Source organism: Muscardinus avellanarius (genome assembly GCF_963383645.1).
Source record: "Muscardinus avellanarius genome assembly, chromosome: 3".
NCBI lineage: Eukaryota > Metazoa > Chordata > Mammalia > Rodentia > Gliridae > Muscardinus > Muscardinus avellanarius.
Window position 1 is genome coordinate 48,699,393 of NC_137788.1, and position 26,564 is coordinate 48,725,956.

The 26,564-nt window shown below is 40.5% G+C and overlaps 1 protein-coding gene across 1 annotated transcript in view; it reads left to right on the plus strand.

Moving 5' to 3' along the window:
• Positions 1-16,105: 16,105 nt before the first annotated feature.
• The window catches only part of C8A (complement C8 alpha chain), a gene marked incomplete at both ends in the record, with an annotated part of 61,422 nt that continues 50,963 nt past the window's right edge, over positions 16,106-26,564 (plus strand). The window contains one exon of the mRNA XM_080691428.1: positions 16,106-16,185. Coding sequence (XP_080547554.1) covers positions 16,106-16,185 — 80 coding nt within the window. The remainder of the gene's footprint in view (positions 16,186-26,564) is intronic.

Genomic DNA, 26,564 nt, shown 5'->3' on the forward strand with positions numbered 1-26,564 from the left:
CACACACACACACGGACAAAGGCATAAATTGCAACCAAAGATAAAACCAAAGCAACTGCCTGGCATTGTAATCCCTCCAGTTGATTATTGACAGGACACAAATGTAGCTCCTTGCTTTCTAGATGCCCACAGATAAAGTATAGCTTCTATTCAGTTCAGAGTCTGTAAAATACAAATAAACCAATTACCTTGCACAATACAACTTCGTGGAGACTAGACTTTTGGCAGCATTCTCTTCTTTGTAATGAAGAGACTTACACAGACAGCCGCAGGAAGGGGAGGAGAAGGGCGGTGTAGCCGTGAAGATACCCGAGCAATGAGGGAGCATTTAAGAACAGGAGCCACATGGACCGGCCCTCCCGCTATGGCAACGGTATCCAGGAACCTCCTGGATGCTAACTCTAGGGTTTGCTGCCTTGCCTCCCATCGGCCTGCTTTAGCTCAGCTGAGCAGTATTCCGGTGTTGGGCTTCTCTCTGCCTCTCTTTTGGCAGCAGTTTGCTTCCTCCAATGTGTCAGGTCTTCCTCAGAGCCCTGGTAACTCAGGTTTCCACACTGCTGTGATTGTTTACCTAGACCATCAAAGTGTCTCGTCCACCTCATCACCTTTCTCTGAGCATCCAACCAGCCTCATTCTGCCCCTAACAACTTGATTATCCTTGTATCTTTTAGTTTAGGTTTCTTAGAGTAGAAACCTGATTGGCTGGCAGACTTTTTGAGCAGAACTTTCCAGGTCATAACTGGCCTTTGGTCAGGGCTCTATCCCTAGTGGGATGGACAGGGTCACACGCTGAGTATGGTGGCTCAGGGCCTACGGTGTGGTCAGGACAGTGTCCTTGGAGGAGAAAGCCAGACTCATGCAGACTGTTCCACTGGGACTCCACCAGTAGACTAGGAAAGGCTGTAAGTCACTCTTTGCCTGAAGACATCGGAGATGATCTGTGAGCTCATGCTGCTTCTGGTCTACTGGACTTCCCTGGGAGACTCTCATATGGCTCAGTTCACTGTAAAAAATTTCTGCTGATCTACTCTAGCCTTGACAGCAGGACCCATAGAGCAGGGAAAATATGGCTTGGGTCCAAACAGTAGGAATTTTGGTTTAGAGAGGCCATGAGCCCCCAGGCACGGCAGAGAGCAAGCTGAGGGCTGCAAGACAAATGCTGGGTAATGAGAAAACATCATGTCATCTACTTAACACAGTACCTAACCCAGAATCAACATGAGCAATTTGCCAGTGAGGATGGAGCAGGAACCTGGCCTGCAATACAGACTGACTTAGGGCATGGAAGAGTGAGCTAGGGATGGAGGGCCTCAAAGGCCTCCAGCTGAGCATGGGCCATCACTCACCCAGTCTGGAGAGTGTGTTCCTCTGTGATGTAGACAACCAGCAGAGAACTTTCCCCAGAGTATTCCACAATGGTCAGTGATGGCGGAACCGGAGTTCTAATTCTGCCACGTAGCAACTGTGTATTGTAATCCTTCAAACCAATATGAGGGGCTGTGCTGACCACAGCATCTTAGGGCAGACAGGACAGTGCTGGCCTAGCAGGGGCCCAGGCTATGTGCTTTGTGCAGCTCAAATGGCTTGGGTTGAATAATCTATTGCAAGACCCAGATTTGAAAATAAATTTTGTAAAAGGCAGCGGTATAGGAGCAGATAACAGCCTCCCCCAGGGGCACCGCAGGCTGCGAAGCGTCCTCTTGCGTGAAGACATGAGGATGGTGCAGTCCATCACAGCGTAGCCCAGCCTTTGGGATGCAGAGGCTGTGAGGGGACCCCCAGGCAACCATGACCTTGTATTTGCGTGACTATCTCTCTTAACCCCTCCTCCCTCATCTCTAAGATCCTTTGTTCAAGAGAGGCTGTGGACTACCAGTCACTGGATGCTACATGTCTGGGGAGAGTGGCAGGAGGCAGACTACTTAAGACTTCTGGGGGAAGAGGTTGCTCCCCTTCCACCCAGGGGGTCATATCTCTAGTCAGGGGGGAGGAAGCACTGCTCAGTTTTGCTGCCAGGCACCCGCTGAATTATCTTGCAAGAGCAATCGGAGCCTACCTTGGCTGAAGCCAGTGAGGTTGTAAAATCACTTCCCCGAGGCACTCCAGCACCCAATTTGGAGATGAGTGGGGATTTACATGATTCAACGGAATGTTTCTTTCCGGTGTCAGGGCTCAGTCAGTCGTGAAGGGGGAATTGTGAGCAAAGCTTAGCGGCTGTGTTTGAGCTTCTTGTCCGGAGGGGCTGGCGGAGCGGAGGCAAAATGGGCTAGATGTTTTGGGGGAGGGAAAAATAAATGACACTCCAAGGTGAGATGCATCTGTTTCATTGTGCAACTAGGGTGCTTTCTCTGCTAGGGTCAGGAGGGATGAGCAAAGCAAACTTTTCTGAGCCTGAACCCACAATAAAAAGGGACGCTCAATTTACTGAATATCTCTGGTGGGCTAGGTACCGAGTTAAGTCATTTATGTAACAATTTCTCATTAAATCCCTATAACAACTCTATGAAGCAAGTATCTTTGTCCTCATCTATGGATGGGGAGATAGAGAGAGGCTGAGGGGAGTTAGGTGGTGAGCTCAAGGTGACACAGCATGCTGATGACTCCATGCCACCCTATCCCCTGCAGTGGTGTCTAGAATTTACAATGGGATGTGTTTATTTTCACATGCATACCACTCAGTCTAAGAACAAAGCAAGCTGGTGTGTTGGCTTTGCGCTCTGAGCCCATGTGGGGTCTCACTAGAGACAGGTTAACAGGAAGCCGGGAGCTGGAGGGAGGTGGCATCTATCTTGCTGCCCCATGGCTTAGAAAACCGAGCTGGGGACTGGAAATCTCAAACAGACTGAATTCAGACTCATGCTCATTCATTTTCTGGGGTTGGGACTTTCAGCAAGTAATTTATTTATTTCTGAGCCTTGGTTTCTTCACCTGGTTGCTATAAAAACCTCGGAGAGTGTCAGTATAACAGCCTTGCCACAGGTGTAGGCTCTGCGGATGTTAGGCTTGCATATCTTTTGAGTATATATTGTGGTATAACTGACCATCCAAAACCATAAAAGAAAACTGACCATTTGTTTTCTCAGGAAGCTGCTGTGTGGGCAGCTTCATCTCTTCCCTGCTCCACACAGCACTGACTCAGGTAGGGGACTCTCTTCCAAGAGGCTAGCTCACATGGTTGGCAAAACTGCTCATCAGTTCTTTCCCACCTGAGTTTCTCCATGGGATGTCTTTGACTTCCTTATAGTTTGATGTCTGGATTAGAAGACTAGGTATCCCAAAAGACAGGAAATAGAGGCCATCGGTCTATTAAGAAACTGAAAATGGGCAAAGTATCATTTCTGTCGTATTTTATTGGCTGAGAAGTCCCAGAGCCCAGGCTCAAGGGGAGGGGACACTTCAGGGAGGAGTATCAATGAGTTGGGGCTAATGCCTTAAAAGTACCATGCTTGTCTGCCCTCTGGCCACTAATTATTTTCACTTATTCCACATGCCAACAATATTCCCTGATTCCCAATGATCCCCCCAAGGCCTCCACCTGTTATGGTGTTAAGTTCATGTTCACAGTCCAGTTCTTGTCATGAAATCAGGTCAGGATGTCAGTGAGGCTTCTTGAGTGCAGTTTTCCTGAGAAAACTCAGAAATACTGTGCACTAAAAAAAAGACAAGTCATGTGTGTTCACATCCAGAGTGGGACAAACTCAGACCATCAGAGCAGCAGCATTTAGCAGAGGCCGGGCTACTGTGTCCGAGTTGGGAAATATTCTTCAGCAGTCTTGTGCTATGGAGATAGCATAAGCTTTGCGCTCAAGTATATGTATTCAAGCCTCTGTGGATGGAGGTCAATGTGTCATTCAGTGGCTCAGAAGCTCAGGTTCCCTTTCTGTAGAATGGGAATCACCATCTCTGCTTTGCAGAGTTCATGAGATTTAAATGAGGTGCTGTATTTGGAACTGTGCAGTCAAGTGCATGGCATATACTACAGCTCTAAGATGAAAATAAGTTGAGCATATTTGTTTTGTAGAATGAATGCAAGACTCAAAATATACAAAAGAGATTCATACACTGCAAAGTTTGGGAAAGGAGTAATGTGTGTTTGTTTCCTGTTAATACCCACGGGCTGCTCCCCAGCACCAGCAGGATGGGGTACCTCTGCCTTGGGGCTGGCAATAGCTTGTCACTGTGGCAGAAGCTAGAAATGGGAACAAGAGGACATTAGCTGGACATTTTCATTCCTTTTGTGCTTGCTTTGCACTGAGCTCACCAACTTGCAGTAATCTAGCTTTCTGGTGCCAGGGAAGACTTCTGAAGATGACAGAGCAATCTATAGTGCGGCCAAAAGGTGAGAGTGGCAAGGGTGGCAGTGGAGTTTGTTTCTATGAGCCAATGGCGAAGCAGAATGAATATGGGCCCAGAAGTGGGCAGACCAGAGTTCAAATTCAGACACTCTCTCTCCTATGGAATGCGATATGGCAGAGTCCTCTCACCCGCATGACTCTCAGCTTTCTCACCTGACAAATGATAACACAATAATTTCAGCCGATGCAGCTGTTGAAGAAGGCATTGAGGCAATACAGGTAAAGAGCTCACTCCAATGCCTAATGAAGAGGCAGTGCCAAACAGATGTTATTCTATTATTATTGGGAGAACACAGAAAAATAATATCCACCCCTTCAGCTGCTATGGGAATTGGGTAAATCTCATGCAGAACACCTCCACGGGACTAGACATGTAGAAAGTGTTCAAGAAATGGTAGCTGCCATTGCTGCTGCCATAAATAATTTTAATTTTAACAATAATAGCGTTAATTACACTTGCCTAACAATCCTGGAATGTTTCTATAAGCTTGGAGATAAGCAGGTTTAAATTATGTATACAAATACCACTGGAAAGATTTCTCTTGCAAAAGCTAGGTATTTAAACAATTTATTAGCTGGGCGTGGTGGCACACACTTGTAATCCCCGCGCTTGGGAGGCCGAGACAGGAGGATTGCATGGGTTCGAAGCCAGCCTCAGCTCCTCAGTGAGGCTCTCAGCAACTTAGTGAGACCCTGTTTCCAAATAAAATATAAAAAAGGTCTGGGAGTATAGACCGGAGGTAGAAAGCCTCTGGATTCCACCCCCAGTACCACCAAACACACACACACACACACACACACACACACACACGCACGCACACACACACACAACAATTTATTGCCACAAAGCAAGAAAATAAAATGTAAACAGAAAAGGAGCCAATTGGAGACCAAGGTCCATAATTTTGTCCACAGTTCACACGAAAGTACACTGTGAAATCTCCTCCTTTGAAGGTGGCACTGAATTTTTTAGGCAGAAAGAAACACCAAGTGGAGCAGGTTTATTGAACAGTCTGAACCACGAGTACAAACCAGATGTGGTTTCACTTACTTTCCAGGCATGGCCATCAGCGAGGCTCTGTCTAAATCTGCTTACCCATATCTTGTTAATGATTGCGTAGCTTTTTGGTCACTGTCAGCAGTGAGCATGGACTTAACCTATTGACTGTCTTAACCTCTTTGTCCCAACCATGCTCTTCTTGGTCCCAACCTACCCTTGCTTGGATGGACACTCCAGCAAGTCTCTTGCCTTCATGACAAGTAGGTGCTATTCTCTGTGTTTTCATGAGTTTCCAAGAATTTTTTTTTTTTTAACTATGCTCCTATCCATGTCAGTGTGGTCTTGGAAGGAGACCTCACATTGTGCCGCTCAGTTAATAGCTGACCAAGGAATGAGATGCCATCTTGACTAGCTTTTGCCATAACAATACCATGTAACAGTTATCTCCAAACTCAGAGGTTTGAACCGTATTCCTTCCCACAGATCCCTGGTCATCCAAGCAGCTTAGTTTCAGGCTATGACAGCTAAAGGGTAAGTCTAAATTTGATCGAGTAACATTCTTTCTAGCTGAAGGTGAGCAGATTTGCTGCATGGTTTTGTTCAATGTATCTTTTACTCTGGTACATAGAGCTACTGGGGTCATATACTTTTGGGGATGATAACAGATATAAGAGTATCCCCAGGAATCTTGCCTTCATATGGCTATATCTAAAAGTATGAAAGGAAATGAAGGTTCTTGACAATCTCTTTCTTTTAATCAAAGTGGATAGTCTTGTTCAGAAGTTACCTAGCAACTTTTCCTCTGCACCTCACTTGATAGAACTGGATCCTATGTTCATCTCCAAGTATATCTCTGGAAAAGGGAAAGATATTACCACCATGAAAAGCTCTGCGGAATGCTTGTGAAGCAAACTGTTTTTAATAGAAATGAGTAATCCTTCCTTAGTTTCCAATATCACCTCCAGAAATGGACTAAAATAACACCTAAGTTTAGGCTTACTGAGTAAAAACAAATAAGTAGGGGAAGAAGAGAAAGAAGAATTCATCTTCATACTTTGCTGCTAACATAGCTACTCACACACAGTTGAATAGTTTCAGTAACAAAGTAATAATGTGATCAAGGTTTGAGGGCTGCACAAAACTTCCCCAGCCTGGGATTTTTTTTTTTTTTTTTTTTGTGGTGGTACTGGGGTTCCTGGAAGCCCTTCTACCTTCTACTTCCGGGCTCCACTCCCAGACCTATTTTTATTTGAAAACAGGGTCTCCTAAGCTAGCGTGCGGCTGGCTTCGAACCTGCGCGATCCTCCTGTCTCTGCCTCCCAAGCGCGGGATCACAAGCGTGCGCCACCATGCCCGACCTCAGCCTGGGCTTTTTGTATTATATTCAATACAATAAAAGCAATTTCAATTAGGAACTTAATAGTAATTATTAAGATAATATGCTATCATTAGCTATTAATAATAATTAGCTATTTTTACTAATACTTATGTTGGTACCTAAGTAGCACCAGTTAGGTACCAGGCACCTTTATAAGTGTTCTGCCTATATTAATTAATTATTATGTGTTGCTCATGAAGACTGATGTGGCCAATTGGCCTCGATGAACAGTCCTTTGGATATTCATGCTCGTGTGGTCCCCTCTCCCATTGGTCCTGGCTTTGGCCATGTAACTTGCTTTGACCACTGGCTGGGAAATTATTAGCAAGTGAGACGTAAACACTTGCCAAGGCGAAATGCCTGAATGATAAGAGGCTATGTGGAAAGAAACCCTGTAAGATGGTAGCCATGTCCCACATCTGGTCCAGTGGAGCTCTCATCTGAGTGCAGCCCAGAAACAACCTTGCACAGAATCCTGGGAAATAATACACCCATGTTGTTTCCAGCCACTAAGCTTGGGGTGGTTTGTTACACAGCAGAAGAAATAAAAATAATCACTACCATTAATGTATACAAATTCCTTGGACATTTTATGTGAAGGATATTTTATTTTTTTCTAACTAGTTGTGCTCAGCCAGAAAAGCTGAGGGGGTTATTATGACTCTTATAAGTGTCAGTCATTCATTGTATACATGGATATTGTCCCAGGCAATGTTCTCAGTGCTGGGGATACTGTGGGGAGTATGTGATGCTTTTACAGTTTATGGCAGACATTCATCCTCCTTGATGCCTCCCTGAAAAGATAAATGGTGCTCCCCAATGTAGCATTGGCTTTTTTTCCATCACCTACTACATATCTGTTTCACATCTCAAACTGATATTAATCTCTTATAATGCCAAACACAGGGGCCTTTGACAGACTTTGAAGTCAGACTAACCTGGCCTCAAATCCCTTCTCCCTCTCACCTCCTTCTTTGGAACTCAGTTTCCTCATCTTTGGGCTGGGTAGAAGAATTCCCATCTGAAGCTACTATGGGATTTCAGGAAGAACACAGCACTCAAGGGTGTTAGTGCTTTTCTTCCTGTCCTTAGAGATTGAATACCAACATCTAATTTCAGGGCAATTCTCATCAGAGGGTAGCATACAGGCCTCTGTCTGTATTCAGTTCTGTTTTCTAGAGGCCTCTGTCTATACCCAGTTTTGTTTCCTAGAACTTTGATACAGACAAGAATTTGGAACCTGGCTGGACCTTTGCTGACTGCTCTGTGCCTGCCCTGTCTCCCTGAATTTTTGCAGGTTGAGCCTGTGATCCTTGTGCTGGGTCGTGTCCCACAGGACCTTCCCAAAGGCTTTCATGGATATTCCCTCAATAACTCCAGCATGCCTTTGAGACAAGTATTCTTAGTCTTATTTTATAGACAAGATATCCAAGTTTCAGAGAGCTGAAGTGACTTTTGTGAGGTTCTAAAGAAAATTAGTGGCTGAGCTTGCCTTGCACCCCAGGCGCCCTGCCTGCTGTCTTAAACTCCTTCTAGTCTCTTTGCACTGTGTCCTGTGGCACTGCCTTCCTCATTGCCTTTTCTGTATCACAAAGATTCAGGAAAAGTGAGACCCAGTGCATTGTCAAGAAAGGGAAGCACGCATGGTTATTGTTTTTCTTGCAACTGTGTATGTAGGAGGCATTAGCATTCACCCAGGAGCTGCTGAAATCCACTCAACTGGAACCGAGACTGGCGAGAAGGGGACTGACCAAATTTGTTTACAGTGGGCTAATCCGGCTCTGTCTTTCTTGCCACACAGCCTGGCTTTATGAGCAGAAAGAAAGTCTAATTACAGACTGACAGCCTGAAGTGTCTCATGGGAAGGCAAATCTTGAATAAAAATATCAAAAGAGACTTGAATGGCTTGGATATATATGTGTGTGTATGTGTGTGTGTGTGTGTGTGTAATATATATATATATATATATATATATATATATATATATATATGTTTCCCAGTTTTGCAGTTCTCAGAGGGATTTCCTAGATCAGGATTATGGAAGTATAAGACTTCAAAGCAGAAGAGGCAGTGGAAATGAGCCAGCCTTTGGGGATGGGCACCAAAGTCCAGAGAAGTCAGTGACTGTCCATGGTCATAAGAATGCTTCTGGTATAGATTGGCGTAAGAATCCAGGCACTTCTCTGTTCCCTGGATTCTCTCTGGGTTCCAAGATTGTCTGGCAGGTTGCATGACATTCCAGTCTCTGAAAGCCTGTCTCTAAGTTGGTTTCTCTGCCTCCAGTCTCAGCCCTTCCAGTCCTTCCTTCTCATGGCATCTAGAATGCAAAGTGCATGTTTGGTCACAGGCTTCACATATCCTTGGGAATGGAATCCATTTTAATCTCAGGCAAAAGAAAACAAACAAAACAAAAAAACCAACTCCCAAACCCCAGGTTTACAAAACCGCTGATCTTTTATTTGGTTTTTGGTTGTTTTTCTTCCCCTTCTTATTAATCGATAACCACCAGATGGCTGGTTGATTGATTCCCATTCTATCCCCTTTTTAGTCTTCATGGCTTTGCTAATACTGTTTCTTCTATCTGCAATACTCACTCTTACTTCCTCTGTCTTTAAAAAAAATCTACATCAACCAGTCTCCTGGCTCCCTCCTCCTGCTTCCTTCAAAGCCCAAGTCATGCAGGTGTAGCGGTTCAGTTCATGGATGTTTCAGTTGGGCCCTCTCCTTTGTACTCAGTCCCAGGCATGGTGCCCTGTGGTGGGCAGGGACTGTGCAGTCTTCATTGCTGAGTGTTTGGTGCCCAGCACCGTGGTGTCAAACTCCAATCTCTGATGGAATAAATACAGTAGCTGATTGATTGCCATGTGCCTTGTGTTGTGAAGTGGGATGTCACCGTGAAAAAAGCAGGCCTTGTCAGTCGTCCCCTAACTTGTGTTCTGGCTGATCATGACAAACCAATCCACTGAGTCACTGTTGGTTAGAGACTCTACAAGTACAATATCTTTAAGGGGTCTTGTTTAAGTTGTAAATATCCATGGGCTGACAACATAAAGATACCTAAAATACTCGTAAAAATGGCAGACAAATATTGGTCTATTCTGCCAGTTTTTTAATAACTTTTACATCATTATTAGCTCACCAGATAGTGTCCTGAGCACTGGCTGAGAGCTCACACCACCTGAATGGCTACACAAAGGTGTTTCTAAAGAGAGGGCTATGATAAAAAAAAAAAAAAAGGGCTGGAAGTGAAAAGATTACAAAGAGAAAGAGCACCCATCATGATTTTGTCTGGAAATATCAATCCATTAAGGTCAATTCAACAAACATGGATTAGGTGTTTTGTGTATGTATGTATAATGTACATACTATATATAATGTAGACAATGTTATAATAATATATGCATTTATTGTATTATAATGTAAGTATGTACATTATATTGTAATAATCTATATTATCGATTATACTCATATATGTTATACATAAAGTACCTATATACATATATATGTGTACATACATGCATATATCCCATTTATGTATATATTTATAAACCTAATGACCATCAAGCCCATTAAATGGAAGGGGTGATAAAAGCAAAGTGGTGAAATAGTTTTTTTTTAATTTGCATAGCTCAATAATGATGGTATTGAGATTTCAGTCCAGGTATGTCAGATTTAAAAACCCAAATCTTCCCCTAAGTGTGTGAAACATGTGTGCCTATTATGTGCCAGCACTGGAAACACAAATATGGTTTAGCAGGGCTTCTGCCCTTGAGATGCTAGGGCATAGGGGAGAATAGACAGTGAACAGGTAAGCCAGCATGCTTCTGGGAGGGAATGGACGCTAGGGAACAGAGAGAAAGCGATTATCCTGGGGACGATTCAGAATTGCATGCACATGGTGATCACACAAAGCTGACCCTCTTCCTGTGGGTTTTAGTAGGGTTTTTAGGGCTTCTGTACACACGAGGCACCCCCTTGCCTGCATGAAGGGCAGATGAAGCTGACCCAGCTGTGAAGAGCCAGGTCATTCACTGATTCTCACATCCTGGTGCACAGAGCTCTGGACAGGTGCAGCCCTACCCTATGGGACGTCACAGAAATCACAAGTGAGTTAAATGACAAACCACCACTTTGGTGATATTGTATAGGTTGTGTGTGGTGGTCAGCTTCCATGGGCACAGAGGAGAGGCCTGCCCTGCACCAGGCTGTGAGTGAAGGCATCATGGAGGACACAAGAGATCAGGGGATGAAGTCTGGGGAATTTGCTCAGTTTCAGATTTGATTCTGCTTTGCATTGTAGCCCAATTCCGAGCTGGATTTCCCAAAGGACCACCCAGATTGGACCAGAGCTGCTTGCAATGCTGAATGCCTTCTTTGAGAATAGGTCTTTAATTTCTACTCTAATGAGCCAGACACTGAAACCCTCTCATCCCACCCCCTTAAGTGCAAATACAAATCTCCATATGAAGTAGGGAGTAGGAGGCATGCATTAGCCCATCCGGTGTAAAGCCTCTGATTGAGACCAATTACTTAACCCAGCCCCACTTCATTTCCAGTGGAAAACCCAGCGCTAATGTCTGTTGGCTGCAACCAGGGACTGAGGAGGCAATCAGGAGGAAAACATATATAATAGACATGTAATCTTACAAAGGGTGGAGGGAAGGTTGGGAAGGTGGCTGGCAGAAGCTGCTCATTTACTGTCTGCAGACTTTGTGCCAGGTAATGTGCTGAATATTTTGCAGGCTTCTCCAGCAAGAGAATAGAATGTCATCACCCAGCCCAACCTCAAATGTACAAACACATGCATGCATGTGCATGTGCGCGCGCATGCACACACACACACACACACACACACACACACACACACACCATAAACAAACCCATGAAATGTGTGTTCAGCTATCCTGTTGATTCTAATCAGTAAGCTGCTGGGAGCGATGTCATTGAGTCTGCTATGGCTATGATGAGATTGCCCTGTCCAAGCTGAAACTACTTCTTTGAGTTGTCCCCAAAGTTTCAAACTCTTGAGGTTTCATAATGGTACTAGAACTTGGGAAGAGATAAGGGAGGAACCCTAGTGACCATGTTGTCACTAGAATGAAGCTGGAATCATTCTGTCAGTTCCTGCTAGTAGCGTCACCTTCCAGAGGGACTCAAAATCAGCCGAGGGTGCCTGGATGTCCCGCATTCTATCCCCCTCCAATCTCTTTGCCAGATCTATTCCTTTACCACTTCTCTTTCTTGGTGCTTAAATGAAAGCTGCCACACTTATATATGATGAAAACTAGATACAGGTAGAGGAACTGCTTCAACAAAGTGAAAGAACTGTGCAGAGTTGTGAATAGATTTCCTCATTTAGTGTTTAATCCCATCCTGTTAGGTAAGTATTAGCATATCCATTTTACAGAGGAGGCAACTAAGGCTGGGAAATAGTAACTGGTTAGTGATATTTTCTGATTAAAGCTGTGCTCTTTCTATTTTGAGGAATTGCTTCCTTTTTTCATTAGATTTACAGAACTTAGGTCTCTTATCTGGATCATACAAGTTACAGGTCCCATACAGGCAATGCAGCATAGAGCTTCTAAAAGCTTTTCTGAGAACATAGACCTGGCTGTCACCCTGTGGTGGCAGTAAGGGCCAACACAGGATACGTTTTATTCTGAGACCATAACTCACAGGCTGGTTTAGATAGTGAAAAGTGTTTCTGAGACAGGCCATGCATTTTCAAAATGAATTGCCATCTTGCTGCCTGTTCTGCATAGTGTTTTATAATTCTTTCTCTTTCTCTCTTTGATAGCAGAATTTCACAATTAAGGTGAAATGCACATATGCAAACCTAACAATTTTTTTTGTCATTTCCCATTCATCTTAGAGAAGTTAGGCTGAAAGCACATGTGTGTCTTACCCTCATATCAGTGTGCCCCATGTGTGTGTATGTGCATGTGTGCACACACACATACACACACACACTCATAAAGGCAAGCAATGGTCCCTTTTTATTTATATTTTTTATCTTGATTTTCTATCTTGATGTGTGTGTACACATGCACACACACACATACACACACACACTCGTAAGGCAAGCAATGGTCCCTTTTTATTTATATTTTCTATCTTGATTTTATCTTGTGACTATCTCCCCATTCACTTAATTTTGCTATTTTTATCCTCTGGCAATTATATTCACTCACAGGTAAGGCATAGTGGACAAAGAACTGGATGTGCTGCTAGAAGATCCAGCCATAGTCCTGCTAGAGCACTTAGTAGCTGCATGACCAGACCAAATATAGTGCAAGTTTTGCAGCAGAACTCACCAGCTGAGACTCACCAGCTGTGATTTCAGGCAAACAGCTTAACTACTTTCAATCCCAATTTCCTCATCTTCCAAACCATGTTAGTGTTATTGGCTGTACATGATTACAAGAGAATTAAACAGACCTGTCAAGTGTAGGCACAGGACCTGGTGTTCTGGAGATCTTGGTTTCTTTTCCCTCCTCAGCCACTGTGTCTGTCTCAGGATTCTGTTAAGGATATGGCAAGATGATTTTGAGGATTAAATGAGAAAATACACCTGAAAGTATTACAAAATAGTAATTGCCTCTTTTAAATGACTCATTTGCTTATTCACTCAATCAACAGATATGTCTTATTAAAGATTCAGTGACAAGTGACACAAGTGATTGCAAAAATAAAAAAGGCTGGACAGAAAACTTACCCTAAAGAAAAGTTCATTCTCCAGATATATCGTACTCCTCTAGTAAAACATGACACAAAGCAAAAACTAAACATGCTGGTAGCACATTGATAAGGTTTACATAACAAGGTGATTTCTTGCAAATGGAGCCATCTGCCTGGGATCAATGATGATCTGTCTTTGAAAAGACACTTAGCAGGAGGTGATGAACAAGGATTGTTCAGGTAGGAGGTCCAGTATGATCAAAGTCACAAAGTGGGAAGAAGGTAAGAAAAGCCTTGACCCTATGGTAGGGACAATTAGCAGGTTGTGGTTGGTAAGGATGAAGAATTGGGTGACAACCATTAATGGAGGAATTAGGACTTGTAATTTTATACACACTTAAGGCCTCTGAGCAAGAGAGTGATGTCAGAGCCAGTTTTTCTGAAGATGAATCCAGCAGAGATGTAGAGGGAGTTTTGGAGCAAGGAGAAATGGAGGATTAATAGGAATTAGCTGTAAGAATTTCAGAGAGTGAAAGAGAAAGAAAGGAAGAGAGAGAGAGAGAGAGAGAGAGAGAGAGAGAGAGAGAGAGAGAAGAGAAGAGAAGAGAAGAGAAGAGAAGAGAAGAGAAGAGAAGAGAAGGAAAGAAAAGGGAAGAGAGGAAAAACGAAGAGATGAGAAGAGAAGAGAAATGGGAGAAGCATGGGAAATGGATCCAGGAGTGGGGGTGAAGGAGGAAGGAATGCACTACAGAAGGATAAGATGACATTTAAATGAGCATGTTGGGAAATGGGTGGGAGAGGTGACTGAAGGTTAAGGAAGAGCCATGAATGCCACCAAGGTTCTGGGTAGGGGAAAATTGACCAGAGAAATTTTAAGAGAAAAGACACTGTATTAGCCTATACATAAAAAGAAGAAAGAAAATCAGAGATTGGTGAGGCAGACCAGTGCCTCTTTGTGGGGCAGCATTTCCTAATCTAAAGCCAGATAATTGTGTGTGGTGGGGATTATCCTGTGCATTGTAGAATATTTAGCAGAATTCCTGCTCTACCTGCTAGATGCCAATAGCAACCCCCCCCCCCCGCACACACACAAGGTGATAATCATAAGTATCTCTAGACATGGAAGAATCTCTCCTGATGATGGGTCAATGCTACTCCAAGTTGAGAACACTGTGGTAGGGGAAAGTCTGCTCTTCATGAGAAAAGCTATGGAAGTAGCAGGGGAATGTGAGCTCCACCCCCAGGGGTCTCAGCAAGTCTGTATCAGGAACTTCGACATGGAGGGAGGCTGTTGGTAGAAAGAGGTGAGATCCAGATGTACCACCCTGAAGTGACTCAAGGGTGTTCAGATATAATAACCATTGGAGCCTCCACATCTCCAGTCAAAGCACATAGGCTATCCATCATGCCTGGGTTACCTGTGGAAAGGGAAGAAAGAGAAGTTTTCTAAATGGTTTTAAGTAAGGAAGAACTGAGGCCAAGAGGACCCAAGAGTCAAAATGAAGAGAGGTAGGAGACAGAAAATACAGAGAAAGCCCAGGGCTGAGGCACTTGCAAGACGCAGAACTAGTATTTGCTTCTATCATGTTTTGCCTACAGGAAACAACAACCACTGGGTGACTTACCAAAATATCCACAGGAAATTTAGATACATATTTCTTAGGCATATAACTTAGGCATCACATTTCCCCCTAACTCTAGCAATGATGCAACTGGCTAATCTTGCTAATGAGAGAATCTGAATCTCCCTAAGGACATTGGGAAAGCTACACATCTGTGGGCAAGGTAGTCAACTCTGGGCTTCCATTTCTTTAACTTCACAGTGGCACTAATAATTTTCATGTCATATATTTGCCAAAAGGATTAAATATAACACACAAAATGCCACCATATAGTACGCATTTAATGACTATCTACGTATCCACCTATTTCTCCTTTTGTCCATCTCTATAATTTAGTTTTAATTTATGTACAGAAGAGTAAGAGATTATATGCAGGTATGACATTATCAGTGCAGATGTGTAGCTGTTACTGACATTTTAATGCTAGAGGGTGGGTGCTTCTGGAGACATCTATTTAAGATATCTGGTTCCCTCAAGGCACAACCAGGCTGGATCTTAATGATACTCAATGTGTGTATAAAAAGTGGAAAATCCACTGAATCACACATCTTTCTCAGGTTTCAGATATTGAGCAACATATAGTAGAACCTCAGTATAACTGTTAGAATTTCTTATATTTTTCTAGTTGCTAATGTCTGAGCTGATATGCCAATATTAGCTTTGGTTCTATCCTGCAAAACAGATTGATCTGACAGACATCAAAAATTCTACTCAAGAAAATTGGAATTTCTACAACTGGATCTTGGTTTGGCTTTTTGGCACCATCTGAAAATAAAATCTCTTTGCAAAGCTGATATTGGTTAAATATCTCCTTTCCTAAACCACATGAATATTGTTTTTTTCAAAAGGTTTAAAGGGCAGTGGCCTTTGGTGTCTGGGCCATGGTTAAGGTGTTTGGCTAATCAATAGCCTAGTTATTAGTTAATCCCATTTGAATAGGAGTAGAGTGAGTTCTGTTAGTTTTGTATATTAGGTAGAGGTTACAGTTCCCAGCCTGTAGACATCTCTTACTTCAGCTCCTTGAGTAGTTTTTTCCCTTTGAGTTAATATAAGGTAGCGTTTTCTGGAAGAGATGCTTGCTGTTGCTTTCTTCTTCCTCTTGTCCTTGATGACTTGGCAGCCCGGGGTAACTACAGAGGAGAAAGTGAATCAGTAAGTGTGCCCAAATCTCTGCAAATTAGAAATCATCTGCTGGGGGACGAAGGCACTTTGATGTTTGCAACTGCTTAAGTTAGGGTGGAATGTGACCTCTTTTCATTTTATTGCTAACCCAGTGAGGGAGGATGGGCAGCACCAAAGCCATGGGGGGTCAAATTGGCCCATTCGTGAATACTTAAGAGCTGCATAATCCAGACTGATTCACTTAATCTCTTTGACCCTCGGTTTGCCTATCTGTAAAATGAAAATAATAATGCCTCTTTTATAAGGGAGCGAATAAGATCCTGGATTAAAATGTACTTAGCATAGAGTAGGCATTTAATAAACAGGTCTTTTGAGGGGTGATACATAGTTAACTTCTATTTCACTATTTGTAAAAGAAAATCATAAAAACCCCTATCTCATGATATTGGGGGAGGATAAAATTAGATAATGCCTACAAAATTATTTGAAGAAAGTCAAGAGCCTGTAGCGATATTCAGGCATGCCATTCTAAAACTAAGTTTACCTTTGCTATGGGATAGTAGACGGTGGTGATATTTTCATAAGTACATTATATTTTGTCATTCTATTTCCTTGAGACTTCCAGCCTGACTTCATGTTGCTTATAAGTTAATATCAAATATCATGTAGTTCTTGAACAACCATTTATTTTACCTGTGGGATAGCTTTTAAGTAATCCCTATCTACCAAACACTGACAATTTTAGAGTTATTTTATTTAAATTCTCATTAGATGATTCATCTTTGAATCATTATTGCCTTTAAATGCTAGAGTAAGAGAGATTTCCACTAACAGTCCAGGAGGGGGAAAAGTGTTTCTACAAGCAGTAATTTGTAACTTGTATTAAAAGCAAACACAATTTTGAAAAATCAGAAAATCCATCTCTAATAATTAGAAGATAAATGCAAGAGAAATGTGGTGAAGGAAATCTCTGCTGAGATACTCTTAATTATTAAAGCTTATCATTGTAATCCTTTTTGAGAATGAACACAGAGTCTTGATGTTTGATGAACTTATCAAACAAGACAGACCAGTGAAGAGGCAAATTTCAAGTCAGGGCAAAAGAGAACCAATTAAATACTTTACAAAGTGCTGAAGTAGGAAATTATGCAGTTTTTGTGCCTAACATCAGTGTGTCTGACATTGGTTTTGAAAATTGAAAACTTCATGGTGAAATAATTTTACTAGGTTCAAATTCTGGCACTAGTATTTAACTAGTTATATAACATAAGGCAAGTTATTGAACTTTTCTGAGCTTCATTCTCCTGATTTTAAAAGAAAGAAAAGAATTAAATGCATAAAAACTACATAGAATAATGCCCAGGGGTTAGTAAGTATTCAGTGAAAGCTGCTGCCAGTGCTGGTATATGACTACCGTTATTTGTTGGTATTTCCAGTCTCTTGGATGGTTGACAATAATTAGACAGAAGAAATTTATAATGTGCCAATTGGCATGTGTCTTCCAGATAAGTTAGGAATTCTAAATCATTTTTTAAGCAAGAATTCTCTTTACTCCCTAAAATAAAATCTCACATGAACCCTATCATTGAAAACAAATCATATAGCTGAGTGTTGTGGCACACGCTTGTAATCCCAGTACTTGGGAGACTGAAACAGGAAGATTGCAGGTTTGAAGCCAGTCTCGGCAATTTAGTGAGGCTCTCAGCAACCTAGTGAGACTGTTTCCAAATAAGAAATAAAATCGGGCTAGGGGTAGGTATAGCTCAGAAGTAGAATGCTTTTGGGTTAAATCCCCAGTACCTCCCCCCAGAAAAGTAAAACAAATCATATATATATATATATATATATATATATATATATATATGTATATATGATATAAGTAATATATAATGATATAAGTAATATAATATGTAAATAATATAACATATTTAATGACACAAATTTATTTTTATGTATTTATGTATAACACCTGCTTACTATAATTCCTAAAGGAAATATGGAATTATAAAACATTTTAGTTTTTATATTACTGGAGATTAAAGCCAGAGCCACATGCATGCTAGGCAAGTACTCTACTACTGAGCTATATCCCCAGCTCTTTTTATTTTATTCTGATACAGAATCTATGTTGCCCAGGCTGGCCTCAAATAATTGTGGACTTGAAATCTTCCTGCATCAGCCTCCTGTGTAGCTGTGATTATGGATGTGTGCCACTGTACCCATCAAGAAAATGAATGATGATGGAAGGCAGTTATAATCATCGGCTGCAAAAATCAATGAACTTCTATTACATATTTTATGCAAATAATTTATCTTTTAAAATGTGTGTTACTTAGAAGTTGAAAAAAATTTTCAGTTCTTTGAATTTATTGAGATTTGTTTTATGACTTATAAAGTGGCCTTAGGAACACTCAATCTGCACTAGAATTTGTATTCTCCTGTTGGTCAGTGTGCTTAGTTCTAAGTCAGTTAAGTCAAGTTGGTGGTTCATGTTGCTCAAGGTTTCATCTCTTTGTTCTATCAGTTACTAAGGCAAAGTATTTCCAAGATCTAATTATACTTGGGGATGTGTCTATTTTCCTTTCATTTCTATTAGTTTTTGCCTCATGTATTTTAAAGTTCTGTTATTAAAAACCCACACGTGCATGTGCACGAATGCACATGGCTACAGTTGTAATATTTTTTTTGCCGATTTTCCTCTTTATCATTATGAAAGGCTTTCGGTATTTGACAGTTTCTCTTAATAACAAGTTTATTTTTGTCTATTTTTATATAGTTATTCTTCTTTCTTATTTGTTTGTATGGAAAATCTTTACCTACTATTTTAACTTATATGATCATATTATGTTTTATGTAGACATAGAAAGGAAGTCTTGCTTTCTCTAGTCTAACAATCTCTGTACTTTAAATATGGTAATTATACCATTTACATTGAATATAATTATTGATAGGCTTGGTTTTGAGTCTATCATCTTACTGTTTTGTATTTGTCCAAAGTCTCTGACTCTATTTTCTCTCTTTTTTGGTCCATCTTTTAGATTTAGTAGTTTTCTATTTCAAATTTATTACGTTAACTATTCTACTTCAATTTCTTATTGTAGTTACTTTAAGCTTTATAACTTACATCATTAACTCATCACAGACTAAATCAAGTAATATTGTATCACTTCTGACATAGATATTTCACCTTAATAAATTGCTTTGACACTTATTGTACTGTAGGTCTTTCCGCAATGAATTCTTTTGCTTTTGTTGTTCTAAAAAAGTCCTTATTTTGCCTTTTTGAAAGATAACTTTGCTTAATGTCAAATTCTAAGTGAATATTTTTTACCCTCCCCTCCCCACATTACTTAGAAATGTTATTCCTTTATTTTTGGAGTTTCATAGTCTCAGAGGAGAAATGTGCTTTGTTCTTCTTTATGTACTATGAGTCCCCCACCCCCTTTGCCTTCTTTTAAGATTTTCATATTGTCATTGATTTTTATCAGTTTCACTCAGAGTGTTATAATGTAACTTGATATGGTTCTATGGATTCATTGTTTTTTACCAAATTAGCAATTATTAATTCAAATATGTTTTTGTCCCAAACTCTCCCACCTCTCCTGAGAGTCCAGTTGTGGAGATGCTAGAATGTTTGATATGGTTCTGTCTCTCCTGAGAGTCCAGTTGTGGAGATGCTAGAATGTTTGATATGGTTCTGTCTCATAGTCACTGAGGTTCTGTTCTTTATTGTTGTTGCTCATCTTTTTCCTCTTTGTTTCATTTTGGTTAGTTTGACTTTGATAATATTAAAGTTTATTCATATTTTCTTTGGCAGTGCTTAATCTGTTGTCAAAACTATACAGTGAATTTATTTCTGATATATTTTCAAGCTTTAACTTTTTTTTTTTTGTGGTACTGAGGGTGGAACCCAGGGGCTTTTCTACCTCTGGGCTATACCCCCAAACCTATTTTATACTTTATTTAAAAACAGGGTCTCACTAAGTTGCTGAGAGCCTCATTAAGTAGCTGAGGCTGTCTGCGAACCTGGATCCTCCTGTCTCAGCCTCCCAAGTGCTGGGATTATAAGCATGTGCCACCATGCCTGGCTTTCCAGCTTTAAGTTTTTAATTTAGCATTTTTAATATATTCTACTTACTTCCTCATCATAAGTTCTTGGCTGCTATTTTTATTATTTCTGTTTAACAGGTCTTTAGAATTAGGCAGTATTTAAACCACTCATGCTACAGAGAAACTGGCCCTTTATAGAAAGAAGGAGAGATTTCAATAGTAACAAGACTGCTTGGCTAGCATTTTAGGTATACTGTCCTATTTTATCATCATCACATCCTCCTAAGATTGCCCTTTGTATTATCTTTCCAGCCAAAGTCTGGAGAGGAACAATGTGATTTGATGTGTTTTGAGGGGTGTTGCTACCCAGTAGCAACTGGAATAGTGTTACCACCACTGCTTCCATTGACCCACCCACCAAAAACAAAACAAAACAAAACAACTGTTCACAAACAAGCATCTTGCTGAACATGGTGGTGCACGCTTGTAATCCCAACATTTGGGAGGCTGAGACTGAAGGATCGCGGTTCACAGACAGCCTCAGCTACTTAGACCTTCTGCAACTTAGTGAGACCCTGTTTCAAAATAAAGAATAAAAAATAGGGCAGGGGGTGTAGCTTGAAGTTCAAATGCCCTTGGGTTCCATCCTCAGACCCGCAAAACAAACAAAGAAACAAACAAACAAACAAACAATACCCCCTCCAAACAAGCACCTACAGTCACAAGCAAGATTCATATTTAATTTGGAGTTAATATACTCAAAGTTTTTCATAACATTGCCAACTCTACATTCCCACTGATGAAAAAGAGAATTTCTTAGGAAAATTGGACAAATCTGAATGAGAATTCCAAACAGAGAGAATAATAATCTAAGCACTATCTAAGCATGTAAAGGCTCTTTGCTTTCTTAAAGTAGGTCATGCAGGCAATAGACCCTAAAGAAGTTTCAATCATGCTCCTCCTTTTTATTTTGTTCCTTTTGTGAGTATCTAAACATGTTTACCAAAGTATCCTGGGCCAAGGCCATTTGAAAGTTTCCAATAGTTGTCCAGATGAATGGAAATGCATATAAATTCAGGCAACATGAGTTTTTAATTAATATAAACAACTGGAGTACTGGCTGTGAGTCAAAAGTCAGTCCTGAGAACATGGAGACTTTATTCAGGGTAAGGAATCCTTAGCTACACATCAAGGCATTGAAGATGGGCTATGGAGTGTGATTAGCCTGGAGTTTAAGTTCTAATGTTACCATTTAGTAGCTATAGAATTAGGAACAGTTACTTAATTTTTTTAAGATTCAGTATTTTTCATCTATAAAATGGGAAGAATGCATACTTTATAGGATTTTTGTCAAGAGTTAAGAAAGTTCACATAAGTACTTAGCATAGAACCTGTTACATAAAAAGTATTCGGGAAAATATTTTTTATTTCTCTCTTTTGTCAGAAATTCTTTTTTTTTTTTTTTTTTTTTTTGGTGGTACTGGGGTTTCTGGAAGCCCTTCTACCTCCGGGCTACACTCCCAGACCTATTTTATTTTTGGAAACAGGGTCTCTTAAGCCAGCACGGCTGGCTTCGAACCTGCACGATCCTTCTGTCTCTGCCTCCCAAGCGCGGGGATTACAAGTGTGCGCCACCACACCCGGCCTATGTCAGAAATTCTTTATAGCACATCTCTGAATGCTAAAACATATATAGACTTTGTACTCAAAAGTCCTTGTTCGAATCCTGGCTCTACCAGGATACCTATATAATCTTTTTTTAAAATTTATTTTTATTTTTTTATTGGTGCACTGTATTCATACATCATAATGGGATAAAAAAAAAACTTGTGTAGAAATACGTGCACACATTGCCCAGTTAGCCCCTACCCCACACCATTCCCTCCTCCTCCCTCCTTCCCGTGCTTGGCTTAGTGGTTGACATGTAATATTATAGCAATTTATCCAAAATCAACAATGCTAATCTCATATAACAGATTCATTTGTCTGATATCAAACTTTTGATCACTTAGAGATAACATTTCACTATTTCTTTTTGCTTTCTTTCTTACCAGAGGATTTTTTTCTTTTTTTTTTTTTAAGGTGAAACTATCATACATTTTTTCCAGAAAAAAATCTATCCTAACATGAAATATGAACTCTAAAGACCCAAAACAATCTTGAAAAAGAACAAAGCTAGAAGACGTACATTTTCTGATTTCAAACCTTATAAAGCTACATTAACTGAAACAGTATAGTACTGCTATAAAGGCAGATATATAAACCAGTGGAGTAAAATAAAAAGCCTCGAAATATATAAACCAGTGGAGTAAAATAAAAAGCCTAGAAATTCTTCCATATATGGTCAAGTTATTTTTGACAGGGTTTCCAAGAACATTTGGTGAAGGAAATAATGATCCTTTCACTAAATATTGTTGAAAAATAATAATTACATGAAAAAGAATAAAGTTGGAACCTTACCTAACACCATATATTTATTAACTCAAAATAGATAAAAGATCTAAATGTAAATCTTAAGACTATAAACTTCTCGAAAACCTGGGTCATAACACTTCACAACATTGAAATTGGCAGTGGTTTCTTGGATATGATTTCAAAGGCACAGGCAACAAGAGAATAAAAAAACTTCCTAAAAAATAAAAAAATATTGTACATGAAACAGTGTGTAAGTTATTGAAAACCTTGATAAGTTGACAAGGTTGACTATGAACTTGCAATTCTTTTGTCTCAGCCTTCCAAGTACTGGGATTATAGGCATGTGCCACCATGCCTGGCTTATTGTGAAAATTTAAAGAGATAGAGTTGTACAAAAAATTGTTATTGAGTTCCCACTGCATGTTAGATACTGTGCTCAGTGCTAGGCTCCAATGGCAAGCAATACATTCATGGTATCTACCTTCTAGAACTATCAGTCTATGGGTAGGGATAAAATGAGAGAAGATATATGTATGTGGCACTATGTTGGCATAGGGCAGGCAGGTCAAGAAAAGCTATCTGAAGGAAATGAGTGGAAGTGGAAAGTTTGACCGATGAATGAGGCATGATTAGCATTCTGTGTGGAAGAAATAACATTATGCAAATCTTGCAGGAGAGCATGGCACATGCTTAGCATGAAGGTTTGTATGAAATTCTATGTGTGTCTGGCTCACAGAAGATACCTTTTTGGTCTTTGTTTATTTGTTAAATGAATAATAAATATTCTAAGAATTTTAGGTGCTAGATAGTGAACTAAACAGACAATGTGGTTACCCTTGTGGAATTTACAATGTAGTGATGGAGTCAGCAACCATCTAAATAAAAAAGCTATTAAAATTATATTATGAATAAACTGGATAGGGCCATTCCATCCATAGGAAAAATAATAGTGTAATCTAAAAATGGTGTGGCAAAAATCTCCCAGTCTGTTGGCTCTCAGTTGAGGTTCTTGATAGTTCCCTTTGCTGTACAGAAGCTCTTTAGTTTAATGCAATCCTGCGTATTGATTCACCTTTTAGTTTCTTGTGCCATTGAGGTCTTGTTGAGAAAGTTTTGCCACCAACTCCTCTGATAGAGGACTAATATCTAAATATACAGAGAACTCAAGGAACTCAGCATTAAGAAAACAAATAACTTAATAAAAAAATGAGCAAGTGAACTAGACACTTCACACACACACAAAAAGAAATTTAAATGGCCAATAAATGCATGGAAAAGTGCTCAACCTCATTAGCAATCAGAGAAATGCAAATCAAAACTACCCTAAGTGGTGCATGCTTGTAATTCCAGCATTTGGGAGGCTGAGATAGGAGGATCGTGGTTCAAGGGCAGCCTCGGCTACTTAGTGAGGCCCTTTTGCAACTCAGTGAGACCCTGTTTCAAAATAAAGAATAAAAAATAAGGCTGGGGGTGTAGCTAGGAGGTAGAATGCCCCTAGGTTTCATCCTCAGTAACACACACACACACACACACACACACACACACACACACACACACACACCAAAACTACCCTGAGATTTCACCTAACTCCAACTAGAATGGCAATCATTCAAAACACAAACAACAAATGCTGGTGATGATATGGAGAAGTGGGAACTCTAATACATTGTTGGTGGGATTGCAAATTAGTGCAATCACTTTGGAAAACAGTATGGAGGATCCTCAGAAGAATGGGAATGAATTTACCATATGATCCAGCAATACATACTTCTGGGTATCTATCCAGAAGAATGAAAACCAAATTTCCAAAGTAATGCATGTATATCTATGTTTGTAGCTGCACAATTCACCATTGCCAAACTAAGGAAACAGTAATATGTTCATCAACGGACGAATGGATGACAAAACTATGGGATATGTACACAGTGGAATTTTACTCAACCATAAAGAAAAACACAATTACGTCATTTAGAGGGAAATAGATGGAACTAGAGAACATTATAATAAGTGAGATTAGTCAGTCACAAAAAATAAGAAATTGGATGCTCTCCCTAATATGTGGAAGCTAGGGGAAAAAATGGGTCATAGGAGGAACTCTAGTCAAAGAAAGAGATACTATAGATGAGCAAATAAAGTGACCTAGCTGAGGGGATATGAGGGGGGGAAAGGGAAATTCTCTAATGGGATGATGTACATTAACAAACATATAATTGTCAATCACCAAGCCAAACATGAGGAGGGAGGGGAAAAGAATGGGGAGGGAACTGGGTAAGGGCTAATTGGGTGAGGTGTGCATGTATGCCTCACCATCTTGTACCCCATTAAGATGTATGACTACGATGCTCCAATAAAAAATAAAAAAAAATTCAGTGTTGTTGTGGAGTCCTTTGTGGAGGAGCTGTCCACACTGAGACACCCAGGATGGTAAGGAGAAATCATGTGATGAAAGGGGAAAGAGTAGCTAGCAGGTGCTACCAGCTTGTGGTGAGAAATGGTTTGTGGTGTGTATGGATCGAAGGGTGGGACATTACAGAAGCAACAATATGTGCCAGAAGAGGATGCCAAAGAGGTGGACAGAGGCTGGATCAGAGACGGTCTTTGGCATCAACAGAAAATGTGGATTTTAGTTTATGTGTGGTAAAACAAATAAAACACTAAAAATCTATGGAGGGACTTATAAAAGAGGGATGTAACCTGATTTTTAAGTTTAAAAGTCATTTTGATTGTTGTGCAGAGAATGGCTCAAAGTGCAAGGTCTTGGCCTTTGGGCAGCCACATAATGACCTGGGTAAGAAATAGATATATATTGGTGGTACTGGGGGTGGAACCCAGAGGCTTTCTACCTCCGGGCTATACTCCAAGACCTATTTTATATTTTATTTGGAAATAGGGTGTCACTAAGTTACTTAGAGCCTCACTAAGTAGCTGATGCTGGCTTTGAACCTGTGCAATCCTCCTGTCTCAGCCTCCCGAGCACGGGGATTAAAAGCGTTTGCCACCACACCCGGCACCTGGGTAAGAAATAATGGTGCCTTAAATTAGTATGGTGGCAGTAGAGATAGGAAGAAAAAAATTTGAGACACATTTTGATGACAAATTTGACAGAAGTTTCCAAAGGATGGGATACAAAAGAGAGGAAAAGGACAAAATCAAGGACAACTGTTACATACTTGATTTGAACACTTGTGTGGTAAGGTGGTCCACTAATGATACTGGTAAAACTGAGAGCTGCTGGTTGAAGGATAAAATTAGTTTAGACCTGGAACTACTAAGTTTTCCATGCCTCCGAGGTAGCTAGCAGAAATACAGAATGAGTCAGTTGGATAAACAAATCAGGATTGCAGAGGAGCCAGCCAGGATGAAGAGTTACATGCAGAGGAATTTGCAAAATGGCATATGAAGCCAGTTGGAATGAATCTCACCTCCTCAAGGATGAGAAAAGCAGAAAGAGAAGAGAATAAGACTATACCTGAAGAGTTTCCGTTTTGAGAAGTCAAAGAGAACTGGACACTGAGGTAGGAAGAGAGCAAGGAAGTATGTGCTGAGGTTCAAGAAAGGAAAGTTTTCATGAAGAAAATAGGGAAGCCAGAAAAAATTCTCCACTGGGTTTCATCACATGGAGATTGCTGAAGAATGAGCACTTCTTAAGTCAAATTTTAAATACCTCTATTGCATGCTGCAATTCCCAGGTAATTGAATGGGACTAGCTCAAGATTATGTGATTAGTGTCAATCAGCTTTGAATATAATCTGAGATGGTTTATTAGAAAGACCTTTTGGTAATAATCAGACATAGGTTTTCTGACCTTCTAGCCTAGGAGTAGTGGCTAATTATTTATGCTGTTTTTTAAATTGCTAAGGTGGCCACATCCTAGAGTCAAGCCTATGTCTGATTATTTGGCCTATGGGTTGCATATTCAACTCTCCATTCTAGGCCTATTTTAA